This window comes from Sapajus apella, unplaced genomic scaffold (genome assembly GCF_009761245.1).
Source record: "Sapajus apella isolate SASKATOON/1434 unplaced genomic scaffold, GSC_monkey_1.0 scaffold25, whole genome shotgun sequence".
Taxonomy (NCBI): domain Eukaryota; kingdom Metazoa; phylum Chordata; class Mammalia; order Primates; family Cebidae; genus Sapajus; species Sapajus apella.
The window spans coordinates 13,349,727-13,363,700 of NW_022436965.1; the positions used below are offsets into that span (position 1 = coordinate 13,349,727).

Below are 13,974 nucleotides of genomic sequence, written 5' to 3' on the forward strand. Positions count from 1 at the left end.
GTTTTGAGAGCTCATAGTCCTAACTACCTGCTACATAATCAAATAAGTGGAATTCACCGTGTAAGAGCAGAACAAGAGCGGATGGAAGTCAATACACCTGAGTGGTTGAGAGGCCTTCACGAGGCCTGCTTTGGTTAAATGCCCCCTTCTCCTGCTTCTTGCAAGCTGATCCTCAGGCTTCATATGAAGCTCCAGAAGCTGCAAGGCTCTGTCCTCACTTTGTGCCTGACCCTGCCCTCAGGATGTGTGAGGTGTGAGTCAAAGGAAAATGGCATAAGAAGGATCCATTTTAGCAAGTGAATCAGCTTAGTTTGGGAAGATAAAAACTTCTGCTCTTCTTCATCATTGCCAAAAGGTCTGGGTCCAGAGGAACAAGTTCATAAAGTAGCCAAGGATGAAGACCAAGGACCAAGACCAGATAGCTCAATCTATGCTTCTGGGACTGGTGGCTGATGATAAGCCAGCCAGCCTGGATATGCCATAAGCATTTTCTGTTAGGCATGGTGGGCGGGGAGTGGGGGGAACCACATACAAGGGTAGGAAAGAGTTGAGTTAGAGAAGCCACAAAATTTGAGGTAGAAGGAGAAAAGTCACTGGGAAGGCTGATTTTCCAAAGATCCTGATAGGCTTTGAAATGGTTCTTTCTAAGCATCCATCACTGCAGAGCCAGACCTCAGTTGTCCCTCCTGCCACTTCCCCTCCGCAGATCTTTTCTAAGTGGCTGAGAGGAAGAATTGGCAGTTTGGGTCAGACAGATCTGACTTAGGTTTGGACTCTGCCTCTCCCACTTGTGTAATCTCAGGCCAAGAACGAACTTGCCTAAATCGCCATTAAAAGGGGCATATTGTTTAGTTCATATTTGTGGACTGTCTGAAATGATGCCTGGAATGTGTTGGTTCTTTGAGAAACGCTCCCTCAGTGTCATGTGCTACTTCTCCAGCATTTGTTAACGAAGAAGATGCAATGTTCCCAGTGGGATATGCCTACAACTAGTATTATTCATATTTTTACAAAGGGGAAAATTAAAGTAACCGGGAATCCTGGTTGGATTATAAGGCCCAGTGTCCCGCATTCCCCATGCATTTTGGAAGAGATCCAGGATCTGGAAGCCAAGAGTTTTATTCTTCAATTTCCTCTCACTTTCCAGGGTCCTAACTTTGACCTCCATTACTGCTACGTTAATACCTTCAAAGGCACTGACAAGGAGTGATCTCACCCTCAGGACCTGACAGCACAAGAAGCCAAATACCGCCCTGTGCCAAACACTGGAATAAGCCATATGTATATATAGGGCTTACAACAATGTTTTAGGTTGGGGTAAAAGTATTTGCAGTTTTGGCCTTTACTTTCAACAGCAAAAAATCACAATTACTTTTGCACCAACCTAATGGTTATCATTAGTCTATCCTCCCCTCCTTTTTTTTTCTTTGTATTATGATTAGGAAACTAAGGGGCACAGAGGTGAAGCAATTTGCCAAAAGCCAAAATTGGAATTGTATCATCCATTGTGCTTGCCCCTTCAGCGACACCTCCTGTGCCCAGGAACAATGAGAGGGTGGACAGTGGGGTGGAGTGACAAGGGCCAGCCTACTGTATTCCATATCAAGGTGTCCGCAGAATGACCAGATCTTCAACCCAATTTGGGATTTGGTAGGCACAAGATTCTGCACTTAATTGCTATCCATGAATCATCCTTGTCAGGTTGTTTTGCTAAGCATATTTTGTGTTTAAGTACAGCAAAATCTTTCAGAGGTTCAGGCAGTCATTATAATAAATTATCTGCTGAATAAAGGGCAATGATCACAGGCCCTCATGTATAGAGGAGTGTCCTGCAGCACTGAAACAGCATGGCTCCCGAACAGGTTATGTCTAATGGGAGCTCATTCCTCACTGGCAGTAATTTCCAGAACGCTGCTACTACAGGAGAGGCTGTCTGATAGAGCTGTGAACAGCGCAGCCTCTCAAGGCAGACTGCCTGGGTTCAAATTCCACTCTGTCACTTCCTACCTTTGTGATCTTTAGGGAATTATGAGCCTTTTGGTGTCTCAGTTTCCTCTTCAGTAAAATGGGAATAATAAAAGTGTCTGACTCACAGGATTGTTCTGAGAATTAAATGAGTTAATGCATATTAAAAATATGAACTAGTGCCCAACAAGTATTAAATGTTTGATAAATAATGATTATTTTAAGAAATACTTCTCCAGGCTGTAAGATATCGCACATGATTATTGATTTCCCTCCAACTCAGCATGCACTTTGTTCATTCTCTCCTTTGGAAATTTAATAGAGATAATATGGCTGGGTTGTAATACCACCCTCTTCCTGTAAGTGGATCCTTCCGCCTTACAGCAGCACTTTCCATGCCAAATTCATGGAAGTATAGGTGTTTGGCAATAAGATCAAAAAAAGTTTTAAGGTCAAGATATATTGGAAATACTTGGCTAAACAAAGATAAAGCATGTTTCTTTATTGTAGACCTCAGACCCCTCTAACGTGATAAGTGCATTGTGAACCTCTGAGTGCATATGAGGGGATGGGTGCCAAGGAGGACAGGTTCTCCAACTTTTCTAATCACAGAATCTTTTTTTCCAACATGACAGCCATTAACCACTTAAGCAACATTAATATTCTACCAAACTGAGTATGGGTAACATTTCATTTGGATTGCCTTAAAATGATATCTCTCAAAGTGTGGTTTGTGTATCATCTGCTTGTTAAAATTCAGTTTTCTGAATCTCACGCAAGACCTACAGAATCAGATTCTCTGGAGGAGGGTCTGGGGATTCTGCATTTGAACAAGATCCCCAGGTGCACATTGCATTTTGAGAATCACTGCCTTAAAGGAAACACATCCCTAATTTCGCAATTGTATACATTTGGAATCCTGAATACTAAATATCCTTAATAGGAAAGATTCTTGTTAACTTTCTAGTAACCCATATCTTAATGAAAATGGGTGTGGTAGGGTAGATGATGAGGTATTGAGGTTTTTGCTATTTTATTTTTAACTGCATAAATGTAAAAATCTTCCCTGTGTTTGGTATTGTGCCAGGGAGCTAGGAAAAAAATGATTTTTTAAAAAGACTCAGATTCTGTCTTCAAAATGTTTATAGTTTATAATCTAAAAAAAAGTAGACACACTACTTGGCCTCTTGTCTTAGCATCATTGTAGGACCTTGGCTACAGTCATCTTAGTAGTCAAGTTCACATGAGAGACAGATGATTCATTCTAGGAATTAAAGTAGGGAGAGAAGGAATTTTATAGATGGCTTGGTCATGAATGAGCCACCAAGATATTGGTTTTGTTTGTTTTTTGCTATCCTGAGGGCTGGGGAGAACCATGTAGTAGGGAACCACATCCACACAAAATCAGATGAAGCAAAGGATGAGAGTGAAAAGTAAGAGGAGGGGAAACCTAATAACTGAATGAATTATGGGGGGAAAGCCCTACTGACTCTGTTCAGTTTAAGGTGAGAAATAGCAGGATTAGAATGCCAAATTGCTGAGTCCTACAGACCTAACCATAAACCTCCTCTAAGCGGTTCAGCTTTTTTCCTCTGCAGTCACTAATTAAATCATGCCTTGAAAGAAATAAAGTAAAACAAAATAAAAGCCAAAAGCTCTTTTGAGTCAAGGAGATTGCATACTATCGGCCCATAAGGAACTGGGTATCTCCATGTGTATAGGGAGCTGAAAGTGGAAGGACATCAAAATAATAGAGCACTTGTCTCTTTTTAAGCTTTTCATAATTATTTCTCATTGAATGTGCCATCTTTGTAGTGTCTTACTTTCATATGCAGCCTCTTTTCCCTAAATAGCAGTAATCAAAAATATGTGGGATTCCCTTTTCAGTGTGATTTATGCAGAACTATAAACCAGAGGAACCCAAAGCACATTATAAACCGTATTTGAAGTTCAAAAATTATTCATGTCTCCAACAGGAGGAATGACCAGGGAAAGTTTAACATGGTGGCTCACCAATTCAGTATCCTTTGCACCATCCACACCTTTCATCCAGAAAATATCTTCATAAACTGCTCACTTTCTTGAACATAAGCTTGTTACACTGGTACATTCCCAAGTCTCTTCTCACTGATTTAATGAAAACACAGTGTCTGTGTCCTAAGCTTAGGGTCTCTATGATCAAATATCTGACTCCATCACCTGAAGCCATGATGAGTCCATTTTTCCTGTCACTCTCCTCTCCTTCATGCAGCAGGTCTGCCCATCAAATAAGAATTTAACCAAACTAAAGCCCTAACAAAGTTATTGCTGGCCCTGTGTTCTTCTGTTGTTTGCCTGAGCAAAATCCATCATTACTCTATCTGCATATGGCGTGTGTCAACTGTTTTAAAATTAGCCAACTTTCCAAAGCATAAAAATGGATTTTTGTCATATCACATGAACTATATATCACAAAAACAAACTAGTTTTTGTTGTGGCTTTTTTTTTTTCCAAAATACATTAAGTCTTTTTAAGTCACTGCCAAATCCATTTTGCTCACTGCATTTGTGAGATACATTTAAAGAAACCAAGCAGAAAAAAAAAAAAAAAAAAAAAAAAAAGCTCATACAGTGCCATCACCTGAAAAGAATTCTAGTTCATTACCGAACCATGCCTAGAAGGCTGGATTGCTTCACCCTGCTTTTAAATAATAAATAAATGCTGTATTTGTTTATTATTTAAAATAATAATTTATATGAGAGTTAATTTAATTAACATGAGAGTTAATTAAAAATAAACTCTCATTCTGCCCTGCACTGAGAGTTTGAGACAGGGCGGAAAAAAAAAAAAATCTAAGATTAAGAAAAAGAACTGTCATTTATGGAGCATTCTACGTATCAGACTTGATGAGTGCTAATTCTGCATTATTTTAGTTCATACTCAAACTAACCCTGTGATGCCTGTGATGTGAGTTGTATCACATCCATTTCACAGATGTGCACCCTGAGGCTAATGTAGCAACTTGGCAATATCACACAGATGATACATAGCAGAGCCTGCTTGAACCCAAGTTCACCACGCCTGAGCCTCTTCTCTCAATGACTGTTGCCACATGTGGGAGCAAAAAACCATCGAACTTCTAGAGACATGATATTGAGGCACCAGATTTCTTCTCTTCATTAAAGCTGTACGGGTGTGTTCTTTAAAGATTGTAGATCAGAGCATCCCTCTTTGGGAAATTCTGCTTGAGCCTCTGCATAAAGCCTCCGAACACTGCTAATCTCAGGAGTGAAGCAGCGTATGTCCAGAATCGGCAGCTGTCTGCACGGTTCGTTTTGAAGGGCCCACAATTCCTCTGAGAAAGGGAGAGCACCATGTCTCACTTGGGTTAAAATCTGTGAATTTCTCTTTTGAAATGCTCCAGTGTTAATTGGGAGGGCAGCACATTAAATCATTATTAGTCATTAATACCTTAACACAAATTAGTTGATCAGGTTACTGAGAGGTGTGAAGGGCCCTGAGGGAAAGCCATTATCTTGATGGAGGTGGTGGGGAGTTGCCAGAGAGGGCAGTCTCTGGATGGCTGCACGGGCTGAGTGGCTGCAGGCGGGGAGCTGAGGCAGGCTGGGAGGGAGGAACCGGACAGGGCTAATCCGCTTAGCTCCAGGCAGGATTGCTTCTGCAATGTAACTGTCCCTCCCCGCTCGTTCTCCGCACACGCGCACGCACACACGGGTCCCCTGCTGTCCCTTTCGAGCTTGCGGGAGTGTACTTACAGGTGAGGTACCGGCCACTCCTCCGCAACCTCCGGGCCAAGAATCTCGCCGGCGCCTCGGCGGCCGGGGGCTTGTAACACGGCTTCGCGCCTCTAGGGGTCTCCAGTGCCCCGAGGCTTCCGGAGGAGCCGCGCTTGCTCTGCCGTCCGTCCCTCGCGGCTCAAACCCCAAAGGTCGCAGAGGGCAGAAAGAAGAGGCGCGTCCCGGGCGCCTCCCAAGACCCCGCCACCCACCGGCACGACCCGTCAGCCACCTGCTCCTGCTCCTGCCTGGCGACGCACTGATACTAAACGGCTGAACACCGAGTGAGGCGGAGGCAGACATGAGCTGCCCCCGCAGGCCTCACGGAGTGCTCAGGCTTTTCTAGGCCTCAAGGGGATTTCAAGGACTTCCCTCTGCAGCCCCACCTCACACTCTTACAGTAAGCCCAGTGCCTCCCCGTCCCCCCGGGCCGCCAGACTCCAGCTCAGCAGGAGTCGCCGCCCGGGCAGCCCTGGCAGCCTCGTGGTCGCGATGGGGCCTGAAGCGGAGCGAGGGACGGGCAGGCCCCAGTCACCAGCTCCCCGATGCCTGCCGCTGGGCCTGATGCTCGGCCCTCCCTGAGCTGGGGCTCCCCGCAAGGAGGACCGCTGCCTTCGTTCTGGGAGACCTGGGTGCCCTAGTGAAAACAGAAGAAAAACAGTCACAACTGAGGAGTACTGGAAAAAAGTAAGAAACTTTGAGCGAGGCACTATTCCTCCCAATCCACTGTTTAAGAGGCTGCAGGAGTTGATGGCAAAACTCTGGCTTTCTAATTCATCCTGCGACACGGGTTTGAATCCCAACTCCACTATTCGCTAGCTGTGAGATCCTGAGCAATTGACTTAACCTCTCTGTACCCTTTTTTTTTTTTTTCATCTTCGAAACGGGAATAATAGTATCTACTTCGTAGAGAGTTGTTAGACTTGAAAGAGATCTCACAGTGCAGACTCTAAGCATCTAGTACAGTGCCTGGCACACAGCAGGCGCTCATTCACAGACATTGAACTCCTTGCGTTTTCAATTACTGAGAACAATGGAGAACAACAGTAATTGATCCTAGTCTCAAGGAACTTCGCAGATGTGTCTGGGTGAGTGAAAGTCTTCTATTTTAAAATCAATGTTAATGTGTCACCTGTGATTTTAAATGAATCACGAGTTTTGCTTTTTAAAGAACTTCTGCAGCGGATATCAATGTGTTTTGAATAGCTTTAGCTTCCAAGGAGTTTCCCCTGGGAACACTTGTGGGTGAGGAAAGAAAGACAGGTGTCGGAGCACCAGACCCCCCAGGCCTGCTCCAACCAGAGAGTTCCCATTTAATCTGCTTTATATATTGGGGTTCTCGGTAAGGGTTTATTGATTAAAGTCTTCCACTGCTGTTTTGAAAGGTGAAAACCGCCGTGAATATGTCCTTGTACAATTCAGGGAAACCTTTTTCTCCAAGCTTAAGGACGCTCAACTCTGCTATTTGTCAATCATTGTCTTTAAACTTTATAATTTTTGTGCAACTCTAATCTTTACAATTTTTGTGGATATAAGGTGTAATAGCCATTTTACTAGGTGGGGATACTGAAGCTGACAGAAGTAACACATAGCTGAGGTCACACAGTGGGCAAGTGACCATGACCAGATTGATACCCAGGTTTGTCTCACCCAAAATCACCCAACCCACTGACCCTCAGAGCCACCCAGGGCGGAAGACAGAGGACATGGTGCAGGGTCAAGGGCCCAGGGTCTGAATGTTGGTTGCTCCTCTATGCTTTGCCTTCCTTAGTTTCCATATGCAAAACAGGAATAATACTTCATAAGGTTGTAATAAAAATTAAATGAGATAATATAAGTAAAAATTAACCTAGCCCAAGTTTTATCATAAAATAGGCATTGGGAGCATATTAAATATGTACGAACTTGTCCCACCCATTTCATCTGCTCTCCAAATCATTTCTTTAACCTTTTATTGTATGAAATATTCATACAGAAGGTATAGATGCATGCATGTGTACATATGGGGTGTGCATCTGTGTGTGAATACATATGTATGTATGTGTGTATAGATACAAAATTGTAGAGCAAACCTGCCCTCAGGTCAAGAAACAGAACACTGCCAGCATCTCAGAATCATCTCTTTGTGCATGCCGGCACTTCCTTGATCAAATTCCCATTTCTCCCGCCAATCCAATTCATTTGTCATCTTGTTAAAAAATAATTTTCTTTTCCCCTTTTACTGATGCCTCTGGGTTGTCCTCAGCCCTTTTGCTATGCCTCTCTCTGTGACTTCACGAAGGTTCTGAGTGACACGTTGTTCACGGGAGAGAAGTGAAATAAAGTGGTTCAGCAAAACCGGTGTGTGTGTGAGAGAGAGTATGTGTGTGCCATGCTTCCTATCTAGGTAGAATGCAGCATACTGGACACCTTCTGAGATACGTCTTAACCCAAAAGAAAAGGAGGGATAAGTAGATTAGTATGGGATAGGTTTGGGAACATTCTGGCTATTTGTTGTACCCCAAGACCACCTGGGCTTGAGTGTGCTAACTCCAGCAGTGAGAGGTGGACACCACAGCAGCTCGTGTCTTGGTTATACGGAAGAAAAAATTTCTCTTCTCTTTAGATCCTCTAGAATTTCTACTTTTCTCAATTGACAAATTACATACACCTCAGTTTAAATATTACTTCCTCTAAGAGACTTTCCCTGACCAATGGCTCAATCACTCTCTCTGACAATATTCTATCTTTTTCATTATCAGCACTTGAGATTATTTATTTGTTTATATTGTTATTTTTCTGGATACCATAGTAATAAAAAATGTGGGCTCCAGATCTAAACTTGATTAGAATGCCAGCCCCGCCTAGTTACTATCTGTGTGGCCTTGGGCAAGTTGCTTAGCCTCTCTGGGCTTTCAATTCATCACCTACAAAATAACAAACCTACTTACCTTATAGGATAAAATGAGTTTATTTGTGTAAAACTTCAGTACCGTGTCTGCCTGACACTTATGTACTATTAAGGTGTTAACTATTATCGGTGATGTGCATAATAATCATGATTATAACCATATCTTCTGTCTAGAATGGAAGCAACTTGAGGGCAGATCTTTTATCTGTGTTGTTGTTTGCTGAATCTTCAATGCCTAAGAATAGGACCCAGCACTACACACTCTTAATAGTATACTCAATATACACAATAAATCTTTTCAGAGAACTATGCCTTAGAACCTCGATCCCAGTCTTGCTGCTTGGTGCAGGAGATGGCCATATCAACAAGTCAGAATAGTGTGGTGAGTACAGAGCAAAAACAGAATTTGAACAAGATGTGTAGGAGTCTAGAGGGGGAGGCAATCAATTCTGTCCTGGAGTCTCAGGGAAGCCTTCACAGAGGGATACTATTTACAGAGTTTCGAAGCTCAGTAACCCTTCAGGAAGCAGAGAATAGGACAGGGGAAGATTCTGCAGGAAAACAACCAAGGACCTCTAAGGCTCCAGAGTGCTGAGGGAGCTGCCTGGCATTTGAAGTGGCTGCTGTGAGAAGGGGGAGGGGGGAGAGATGCGCAGAGGGGCTATTGGACCAGCTCAGGAAGGAGCTCCTGTTTGTCATGCTAAGCAACTTGTTATTCTGACAGTAGAGTCACTGGAGAATTACAGTAAGTGGAAAAGCACAGTCAAATTTACCATTTTGAAAGATCATCCTGGCTGCAGGGAAGAGACTGGATTGGCTAGCCCTCAAGAAAATAGATACGGAGATCAAGTCCTGGGAAGATGCTGGAGAGAAGGGTGAGAGCCTGGCATCAGAAAGTGGCAGGAGGGGTGAGGAGGAGAGGATGGCTTTGAGAAATCATTTGTAGGTAGACCCTGTCAAGCCTGACAGATTCATCGCATATAGGGGCAGTCTGAGAGAAAGTAGAGCCCAGGACAACACACATTTCTTCATTATCCCTCTGGAAATCAGGTGGATTTTAGTACCTTTAACCAAAGCGGGGAATTTGGGGAAAGGAATGGCTTGGGATGTGAATTGGCACACACTGAGTTTAACTTTGAATTTTAATCTTGGTGATGTCCAAGTAAAGACCTTTAGTAAGAAAGAGTGTTTAACATTTGTTGAGCATCTACAATGTACCTGAAACTATGTTTGGCACCTTACCTACTTTATCTTGTTTAACATTTAAAACAACCCTTTGAGAGGTTGAGCATTACTTTTTACTTCTATAGATGATAAAACTGAGAATCAGAGTGCTAATAATCACTTTTTGACATGGTTAACATGTAAGAACAGTAAGTAGAGTAGTTTGATTAAGCAAGATGGAATGAAATAAATAGAGAAAGATTAGAAAATACAGTAACAAAGGTAATTTGGGGTAGGTCATGAGAAGCCTTGAATGGTGGTGGTAACCACCCCACAGAAGTGTTGTGAGAGTGAGGTGAGATAAGGCTTGTGAAAACCTTTTGTGAACTATAGAATAATGAGCAAATGTGAGTTGAAGTTGTGATCTAACTTACTGTAGTGAATAACAATAATGATAATGAATGAGTTATAATATTCAAATCTGTAATTATTTTAATTCAATTATTATGTTTTCTCTCAATTCTTCTTCGTGGTAGGTCCATAATTTTTTAGAAGGAGTCTCGTTCTGTTGCCCTGGCTGGAGTGCAGTGATGCTATCTCAGCTCACTGCAACCTCCACCTCCTGAGTTCAAGCAATTTTCTCCTGCCCCAGTCTCCCAAGCAGCTGGGATTACAGGCATGCACCACCATACCTGGCTAATTATTTCACAAAATAATCTTTAATACATGGCCATGGTTTTCTTTCTCCCCACCACACTATCAACATATGTGATATGAAAACAGAAAGCTCTCACAAGGAATGATCATAACGTGGTAGACATGAGAAGAAAGGAGAGAATTTGAAAGACGAACATACGCAGCTGATCCCACTATTATGTCCTTACACTTTGGAGTGAGACCCTAAAGATTAGTCACTTGGTTATTTCTACTGTCATTCAGAAACTCAAAAATTAGGATAAAATTACCAAGCCCCTCACCAGCCCATTTTTTGTATGTGAGCTGAGAGTTGCAGTGCTTCCCAAAGACTTTGGGTGGGCTGAATCACAGTTAGCAAGGTCTCTCTTCAAATAAATATAGATTGGTGTATGCTATTTGTGTCCTTCTTGGCTTGAAATTTTAGAAACACATGCCCTAAGGCTCACTCTGGGCTACTCCTGACCCCTCCTTCCATGTTCTTTCTCTATTTTGTCTCTGACTCCTCCTATTTCTTGCCTCTGCCCCTTTTCCCCATTATCCTGTTGCAACTCTGCAGGGCCTTTGCTAACACTATCCAAAAATAATAATAATAATGCCAGACACTTAGATAAATTTAACTTTTCTAATAGCCACATTAAAAAGTTAAAAAAAAAAAATGAATGAAACTGATCTTAATATATTTTATTTAACCCAATATATTTAGAATATTATCTTTTTAACATGTAATGAAGATTAAAAAAATACCGATGAGATATTTTACATTGCTTTTCTTTTATAACCAACTCTTCAAAACCCAATGCATATTTTACATTTACAGCATGCATTTCAAATGCTCAAGAGCCACATGATACCAATATGCTATTGTATTGGCAAGTGCCTAGAGATTAGTCCGGTGAGGTATCAAATTGTCTTCTCCCTTTGCCCAATCCAGAATTCCAGAAATGTTTGCATTTCATGTGAACCTCAGTAAGAGGAATAATGGGTCTGATTGTTGATGATTCCATGCTGTGTTGATGCTACTCAACTTTACTTCTCTGTCTATGGCAGAGTGACAATTTAAATAGGGTCACATCCTAATTGGCACATGAGAATGGTTCACCATTGCTCCCAGTTTGAAGCATAACTGAGCTGCCTGTCTTCATTTCCAGATAGAAGAGTCTTTAATTCACAACCCCTAACCACACGCCCATGGCCCCAGTTCTCTACCTCAGCCCCCAAACATAGGAGTGGATACCTCTGAATAGTAAAGAGAAAAGGTATCATGCCCACAGTCTGGTTGCACAGTTATTTAACGCAGGAAACAAGGGTGACAGCAAGGTCCAGGAAAGGATTTTCAAGGGAAAATAATGTCTTGGAGACCCATTCCCCAAATAAACTCGTAGGGTTAAGCAAACAAACAGACTGGGTTCATGGGAATTGTGCTTTTGATCTGGGAGCAATTATGGAGTGACTTTAGGTAAGCCATTCCACTTTTATGTTCAATGGGAACTTCCTCCATGTTGGAATGGGGCCACCCAAGTGACCAGTGACTTACAGCACGAAAAACATCTCAAACCATGTGAAGACCAATGACTAGGGAGGTTGTGTTATCATTCCTCTCACAGGCCCTGTGTTTGCCTTGACCTTTCCTCTGGGAGAGATGCCTGCTGTGGGAGCAAATGTGCATGGCTGGCTGGTCACGGCTCTCTCCTCATGGGCTCTTCCTTGGTGTTGCCACACTGGCAGGCTGCCTCTCTCCTCTCCTGCCCAGCTGAGCAAGCATGGTGCCCTGTGGTACAGCTTCAGGCAACACTGCACCCCGCCCCCTCCCTGCTTTTTCGTGGTCTCCTCTTTAGTGACTGCTACAACATATGTTTTATTAAAAGGGAGAGAGAAGGGGAGACGAGGTTATGTACATGGGCATGCTCAAGAATCTTAAGATTGAAAATCTCCTGCTCAGTGCTAAATGCCTAAGGGCTTTGGCATTTTGCCAGCTCTAAGAAAACCCCAGGAGGAACATTTGGGTGGAGAAATAGGAAATGGAGGAAAATCAAGCCTCTCTCTTAGGAGATTCTAATTCTAAAACATGAGAAGCTCTGTGTGTGTGTGTGTGTGTGTGTGTGTGTGTGTGTGTGTGTGTATGTGATCTCTTAAAATTTGCTTGTTTGTCCCCAGTATTCTCATTCAGATTCTTGGATATGATGTTAAGCTCTCTGAGGTTGAGCAATACTTTTCTTACAATATATAGATTAGGCTTGAGGATGGGTGGCAGGCCAGGTAATTTTCAATGTCTAATGAGATGCCCAACATTCCAGAGCTCCCTGCCTAGGTTCTAGGGCAACTTCCTTTAGAACAATCTACGTTTAAAATAATTTAACCAGGCATATGGTATTTATAGAATGCAAGAAAATAGGTGGCCCAGAGTAAACCCCAAGGAATCAAGCAAGTCTTGAAGTTTCCAACCTTCCCAACAGTGCTACAGTTATTATTTCTATTGGCTAGAACCCTTTCCCTTCTTCTTTCTATCCAAACAAATCCAACCCCATCCCTCATGGCTCAACTCCAATTCTCCTTCCTTTGAGTACTGATAGCTCTCATTATCTGTACAAATCAATCGCAGATTAATTAGGTCAGCCTTGTGAATTCTCTGGTATTGAATTACTGTTTAGAACTTACATCATCAATTCCCTTTTGTCAGATGTAAGCCTAGTTTCTTAACTAGACTGTAAGATCACTGAGGGCAAGGGCAAAGACCTACAAGACTTTCATTCTTCACTGCCCTTGGGTTAGTCCCAAAGGAGAAACCCTGTGCATTGTAACATCTCCATCCTTGTAGTACAGAGCAACTAAATCAGATTATAATTACTAAGATCAAACCATTTCTTAGAAGAAGGCCATGGAGTCTGGGGTTGGCTCAGGAGCAGTGAAACCCCGATCCCATTCCATAGTGTCCCTTAAGTGCTGTGTGACCTGGCATAAAGCAGTTCCTCTTTCTGAGGTTCTCTGCCCTCCCTTTTCCAAGAAGGGGGCTAACATCATTCTAGCTTTACTTCTTAGGGTAATCAAAGATAAATGAGACAATAAGCTGTGTGAGGATTAATTTGATGAGCTCTGTATAGTGCCCTCAGCCCTTTGGAAGAGGATGTCATTATAAAATGTATACAAGGTCTTAGTTGAATTGCTAAAAATATACTGTGCAGTGGGGGAAAAAAAACACTAACCAGGAAACCTCATCTAAGCATCCCAGTCAGCAGAAAGTGCCCACGCAGATGTCTCAAGTCCCTCCAGATTACCTCTTGTTTGTGAGTTGGGGAGGGATTTCAGAGCAGTGCCTCAAAGGAGTGTATCATTTTTCTGCGATGCTCCCCAGTGGCTAGCCTGTGTCTTGGGAAAGGGGATCAGGAGAAGGTGATGATGCAGGGATGTTCTTTGCCCTTCGGCCTTGCTTAGTAAACAACTTTTCAGGAGGCCAGAAAGGAGCACCTAGAAGATAATTTTGAGGGC

The 13,974-nt window shown here is 42.7% G+C and overlaps 2 protein-coding genes across 4 annotated transcripts in view; one reads left to right on the forward strand and one right to left on the reverse strand.

The window, feature by feature from the left end:
* Window positions 1-13,974, reverse strand: part of BRINP2 (BMP/retinoic acid inducible neural specific 2) — a 110,704-nt gene that overhangs the window by 93,982 nt on the left and 2,748 nt on the right. Inside the window, exon 1 of one of the 3 annotated variants that reach the window (XM_032291316.1) lies at window positions 5,721-5,799. The exons of the other annotated variants lie outside the window; for them this stretch is intronic. The gene's annotated coding sequence lies outside the window, so the exon portion shown is untranslated. Of the gene's footprint in view, window positions 1-5,720; window positions 5,800-13,974 lie in introns of those variants that run through there. 3 annotated transcript variants of the gene reach the window in all.
* Window positions 6,113-13,974, forward strand: part of ASTN1 (astrotactin 1) — a 320,149-nt gene continuing 312,287 nt past the window's right edge. Inside the window, exon 1 of the mRNA XM_032291314.1 lies at window positions 6,113-6,829. Coding sequence (XP_032147205.1) covers window positions 6,820-6,829 — 10 coding nt within the window. The 5' untranslated portion in view covers window positions 6,113-6,819. The remainder of the gene's footprint in view (window positions 6,830-13,974) is intronic.